This window comes from Daktulosphaira vitifoliae, unplaced genomic scaffold, assembly GCF_025091365.1.
Source record: "Daktulosphaira vitifoliae isolate Bord-2020 unplaced genomic scaffold, ASM2509136v1 Scaffold_3, whole genome shotgun sequence".
NCBI lineage: Eukaryota > Metazoa > Arthropoda > Insecta > Hemiptera > Phylloxeridae > Daktulosphaira > Daktulosphaira vitifoliae.
This window is the reverse complement of record NW_026099574.1, coordinates 2,391,394-2,397,734: the sequence shown is the minus strand read 5'-3', so window position 1 is coordinate 2,397,734 and position 6,341 is coordinate 2,391,394. Positions and strand designations below refer to the sequence as shown.

Genomic DNA, 6,341 nt, shown 5'->3' with positions numbered 1-6,341 from the left:
AATATTGGTGTCGATCTCTCAATAAAATATAATCTCTCAAACAATATACTCATTCTACAAAGTCAACTAAAGATACATTATTTGATTATAATTATAAAAATATAGAGTGTATAGAATCTCTTGCATATAATAATACAGTCATAGATTTTGTGTAACGGTTTCGCATTATTTATAATTAAATGCTTTATTCTCAAACGGTCATATTTACTGTCGAACTCAAAGTGTAAAACGTGTGAAATACAGTGTGAACTCATAATCAACATTGGATTGTCTAAAATAAGCATTACATTACGTGGGATACGAGGTAAGTACAAATTTAAATTCCCGCTTTCAAATTATAAATACTCTATTGCGTAATAAACCATTAAGATAGGTAGTAAAGTTTTGTAGGATAATTGACTTCATTTATTCAATATTGTTCAACCCCGAGATCAGTTCATTATTTTTGTCACAACGTTTGTGTACATTTTTATTTATTTGATCATTACACTCATGTATTTAAACTCCGTTTATTCACCCCTCTGAATTCTTCTTTATTCGTATCATTATATCCTTTGCACCCTTACATATCTTACCACATTTAAACATGTGTTACTCCGCCATTTATTATTGTATTTAATAATTTTCATTATTATTCGTCCATACATACGCTATATTATATCTTTAGTCTGACTAAGAATCAACCCTCAGATTTTCTTTTGGTATAATATAAGCATTCACACCTTCAATAGTAAAATCCACATTACCACCATTTTTACCCTCCATTATTAATTTCCCTTAAACCTACATATTATTATTGGTTATATCATAACATTTACTCCCCATAACAAACAAACCCCTTTTTTCTTTACCATCTTATATTTTCATCATCTAATTTAAATTTCCGCTTTTTCTTTTCTTTTCTTTTTGGTTTATTACAAGTCACAGAACGGAAATCGTTGACATCACCATAGTATCAATTGAGAAGATAGGAGAGGCTGAAAAATTGGTTTTGATAGGTAATGATTACAAATACTAAGATTTATTCATGCTACTAAAATCTCAACACAACAATAAAGATACATCCTCAAGCAACAAGACAATCCAAGAAAGCTTTATCACATTCATAACAATAAAGAAGTACAATGATTTCCTAAGGATAATGTAGATGAATATTAGAACATCTAATTGCAAAGTGGTAATAGTAGAGGATTTTAATGTCAAACACAATAATTGGGGTTTTCCCATTAACAAAGCCAAGGGAAAGGACCTATCGGAGCTTATGCACTCTCTTAGCCTTATAATATGTAAAGAAAGTTACAAACATACGTGTCAATGAAGCTATTCAAAATCTTTTATTGGTGTGACTATAGCCTCTGCCAACTTAGTGTCGAAGATAATCACCTGGAAAGTTATCAAAAAAGAATCTCATAGCGATCATAAATACATAGAATTTACGATTGAAACACAACGTCAACTTGAAAAAATGAAATACACGGAAGATCAATAAAAAACAATTATAGGAAGCCATAATTATAGGAAACGGTCAAATCTTCACCTTTCCTAAGACTCAGTGTACTATAGGGAGGGTAGAAAAAATTTTAAATGGTCTTTTTCCCAAATACGAACGAAGAATGAAAAACTTGTCAGGGAATGACAAAATAACAAATGAAGAATTATTAAGAGCAGGAGTACAGTTAAAAATAACAAAGCACCAGGTCCATACCGTATTACAAATTAAATATTTATAGACAAAGTACTGGATTTTTCTTAAGAATATATAATAAATGCATCAACGAAGGAATCTTCCCAGAGGCATGGAAAAAAGAAAATTTCACTAAGAGATAAATGAATAGTCAAAAAAATTAATGATAGGAAAATTTACACAAGATATATAGAACGCGTTTACTCGCCAAATTTGGACATAATCTTCGAAGCAGTCATAAGCACACACACCAAAGAATACTCAATAGCTATTTTGCAGATAACAGAATATAGTACAATGCAAGTGGAAGCAGAAGTTAGCAGTGGAGTGCCACATGGTTCTATACTGAGCTTAACAATGTGGACTTAATGGGTTTTTACAAGTCAACATGTCATTGAACGATGAACTGCTGGCGTTTGCAGGTGATGTTGCAGCAATTTGAAAGGCCAAATATGCATGCGAAATTAAGGACAAAATAAAGGTAACGACTGCATTAATATGTAAATGGCTCGGAAAAACCGAACTAGAACTCGCTGTTCATAAATTATAGATATTAATTATAACCAACAGGAGAACACATAACCAAGTAAAAATAACGTTAAGGTAGAGATGGCAAGAACGGAGATAGAGTCTGTTAGTAGTTTGAAATATCAAAGCCTGAAGATCAACAGCAAACTCAACTTCAAAGAACACGCAATGGAAATAGCGATAAGGCTAGGTGCTACTATTAAGACATTATCTAAACTAATGTGAAAAATGTTGGCAACGATAGCAAGGTCGATTATCCTATATGGAAAATCTATATGGTTACATCGTATGTGTAAAAGGGAATACGCAGTTCTAGAAAAGTGCAAAAGAACCATGACACTAAAGATTAGGTCTGCATATAGAACGGTTTCAAATGAAGCGGCGCTGATAATAGCGGAGTTACAAATAGCAGATCTGGCGGTCAAAGAAAGGAGATTTATATACGAACAAATCAAAGAAGGAAGAAAAAGAAAGCTGAATATTTATACAGATTCGAAAAGTTGCAGTCTCCAGTATTGATATTGTCAGAACAGTTGCGATAATGCTCTTCATACAAAACATACAAATAAATACATAATTGTAAAATTAATATCTTCTGAGCTTAGCATCAAAACTAAAAATTAATAAATTTCAATTTCAAAATAATCCATATAACTAAATTGGCATTAAAAATAGCTTCATTAAATATTTTCATGCGGTCGCATCGCATTTCCGGCTTTACTGTTGGATACCGACTGCGACACCTCTTCTTATTCAATAGATCGCACGACCCCTAGTCACTTCAGGTAACGCGAAACGGTCCAGCAAAAGACGACGGTCTGAACACATCTTTACGGAATCCAAACTGTGGATATACTTATGCGACTTTTCTTGTCAATATAAATATTTTAAGTAGCTACATTCTTTAGTATTATCTAATTAAATAGTTCATTACCCAGTATTATTTATTTACTATAAATAAACCTCGACACCCTCAATCTTTTTAAAAAATGTTTACATAATATAATTATATAAAAACAACATTTATATATTCTAAAGATTTCATTTCATATTTATTACAATATCATAGGGTGAAATTTCAACCTTATTTTAGTTTTTCGTTCTTGAATATTTTTTTAAAAACTGATAATAGCTGATTTTGATATACCTCAATTAGGGAAGTATAATTTTTACTCTATGGACTACAGTTATCAATTATAATAAGATTAACTTATACTACAAAAAAATTTTAAATAAGCTCAATAAATATTTTATTTTATTATATAACACAATGATAATTTAAGATGGGGTTTTGAGCTTGGGTGGCTAAACCTCTACTCAAAAATTAAATTAGTTCCGCCAAAAATTCAGTATATTTTGATATATTTTTAAAAGAAAAAAATTCAAATTGGTACCACAAACATGTCTTTCTAACGTCGTCTATACCATTTGATAGTAATATTATACAGACAGATCTGTTTATCATAAACCACTTAATTTTTATTTAGGTTTATACATATTTTATAATTTATCAGCTAAACATTTTTTTAGCATCATCCCTTACAACTTATAAGGATGAAACTAAATAATAACATACATATTTGACTAGTTTATAAAATAGAAAATAACGGGTCGATAATAATTTTGGAGCGCCTAATTCGAAAATTATTAACATTTATAAATGTTAATGAAAGGATAAGTGTGACAGAGAAAAGCTTGATGATATAAGTAGTTATTACCGTGTCTCTTCCAAGTCTATATTTTAAAATAGCTATAATTTCTACAATACAGGTCCAAAAGTTGTTATCGATTTGTCATTTTCTTAATTAAATTATTTTGTGTATTATAAACTAGCCAAATATGTGCATTGCCAGTTAAAAAAATTAAGTTCTTACCCATATTAGTTATAAAAAATAATGCTTAAATAAAAAAGTAATTAGTAACTGATCAATAAAAAAATATATGTAACTAAAAAAAAATTGTATTTATTTTGCTAGTAACTTAGTACTTTATGATAAACAGATTTTCTTGAATAATACCATTATAATCGTTCATAAAATTGTTTAATACAACATTTTCAAGTGTAACACCAATGATAATTTTTGTGATGTTTTAATTTAACAATTGAAGAGCTCAATGCAACAACCAGGTTCATATTTAGAACTTTTTTAAAAGAGTCTTACAATTTACTAAACAAATTTACATTAATAGAAATGATAGAAAGGTTTTCTATATTGAATATTTTTGCAAATAATCCAAGTATATAATCCGTTTTTGTATTGTTATACACAGAAAAGTAATAAATAAAATTCTTAAAAAATTATTTTTTAAAAATATGAATTTGCTTTTTTGTTATTGTTCCGAGCTCTTCAATTACACTAATATTTTTAATACTGCTTTATAATTTTTATAATTACTTATTGATATTATCATTAATACTGCTGGTACACCAAATGCTAAGGGGAAACAAGAATCTTTTCCAAAACATTGTATGTCTTTTCGGAGTTCTGGAGTCAAAAATGTTGAGATTAGAGAACCAGCGTTGATGGAGAAGTAAAATATCGAAAAAAATTTTTGAAGATAAGCTTCTTGAGCTGGAAGAATAAATTGGTCACCTCCAAATGATGACACACAAGGTTTAATACCACCAGTTCCAATAGCTATTAAAATTAAGCCTAGCAATGCAAGATTTCTAAAAAAATGCAGACAAAAATCTTAGTTCAATTTTATGTTATTTAAATACAGTGTTTAAAATTCAAAATATTGTTTACAAAACAAACTACTTTTGTAAGATGTCAATAATAAGTCTTTAACATTTTTTTTATACAAAGGCGGTAGAAAGGCTGAGAGATGAATAGTATTAAAAATAATAATACCCGCGTCTGACCTTCAGTCATTACTTTAATTTGTTAATAACTTCTGAACTACTGGAACATAAGTTGTTATTAACATTTTATATTAATTGTTTCATTGTAGAAGTTATACACATGTTATAATTATATATTCACTTAATTACATCTTTCTCTATATTACGAGTTAATATAATATACGTATATATTGCTATTTAAAAAAAAGTTAAGATTTTAAAACGTGACAATTTATTTTTAGTGCAATGTTTTATTTAAAATGTAAAGTAGCCCTATTTTATAATATCTATTGTAATTTTATTTATAATTACGTTTAAATACTGATAATCATCGTACAGTGACGTTTACAATGTTTCACCTTAAAAAGGAAATATATACAAAAAAAACTTTACTATCCCCTAAAAAATACAGTTTTACCATACATTTATTTTCATCACGGAAAGATTCTATGTTCCATACCCTAACCTGTAAAATGTCTATGTCAACGTGCAAATAAAGCATATTTTAATTGCAAATGTATTTTTTTAATTTTAAATTTAATTTTTATTTTAAAAATAAATTACTTATTCAAATCTTAGGTGAAATTTTGAAATTATTTTTGAGCTCTTTAATCAGTGCATTGTTATAGAAAAGATACTAAGTCTCCCAAAAATATTTTATAAACTTAAAAACATTTAATGGAATTTTTGTATAGAATAGAAAAACATGTAAAACAAAAAAACATTTAAGGATTTTTCTTTCCCGTGAAAAATTTTAGTGTTTGTTACTTAGTAACTTTTCTGTTGATGTGATCATCTCAATTATTGATAAAAATTGAAATATTTTGCAATAGATACCTTTGGTTATATAGACTAAATGAACTTGCTAATGAAGATCCAGTAACAATCATATTTCCTGATGCATAGACTATAGACAAATACATTATTGTTCTATAAAATAAAAATTATAATAAAATTATTGAAATAATTATAAGTTTAATAGACTATAAGAAAAATATATATTTAAATTTTAACTTTGATGTAGAAATTGGTTGAGTTTTTTTAGGCATAATCATATTTTAAATTATAATGTCAATTTATTTGTTTCTTAGTTGTGACAGTACAATTGCTCATTTGATAATTTGTAGGGGAGATAGGAGCGAGGTGACACACTTTTTTCACTTTCATTTTTTTTACTCTTCTATAAATAATATTTCAGAAAAAAACCTTGTCTATAGCTTCATAAATACATAGACTTTAATGTGTAAAATTATATTGTTTAAATTATTTAGATTATTTAGTCAA

At 27.7% G+C, this 6,341-nt stretch overlaps 1 protein-coding gene and 1 long non-coding RNA gene across 10 annotated transcripts in view; one reads left to right on the top strand and one right to left on the bottom strand.

Moving 5' to 3' along the window:
- Positions 1–6,341, bottom strand: part of LOC126902250 (solute carrier family 15 member 1-like) — a 35,270-nt gene that overhangs the window by 12,524 nt on the left and 16,405 nt on the right. For all 9 annotated transcript variants that reach the window (XM_050679320.1, XM_050679319.1, XM_050679321.1 and 6 more), the window contains 2 exons: positions 5,895–5,987; positions 4,609–4,883 (listed from right to left, as the gene is read on the bottom strand). In XM_050679320.1, the coding sequence (XP_050535277.1) occupies positions 4,609–4,883; positions 5,895–5,987 (368 nt within the window). The remainder of the gene's footprint in view (positions 1–4,608; positions 4,884–5,894; positions 5,988–6,341) is intronic.
- LOC126902254 (uncharacterized) lies at positions 7–5,602 on the top strand. The gene is made up of 2 exons (XR_007703177.1): positions 7–304; positions 922–5,602. It is a non-coding gene; the product is annotated as an uncharacterized LOC126902254 (long non-coding RNA).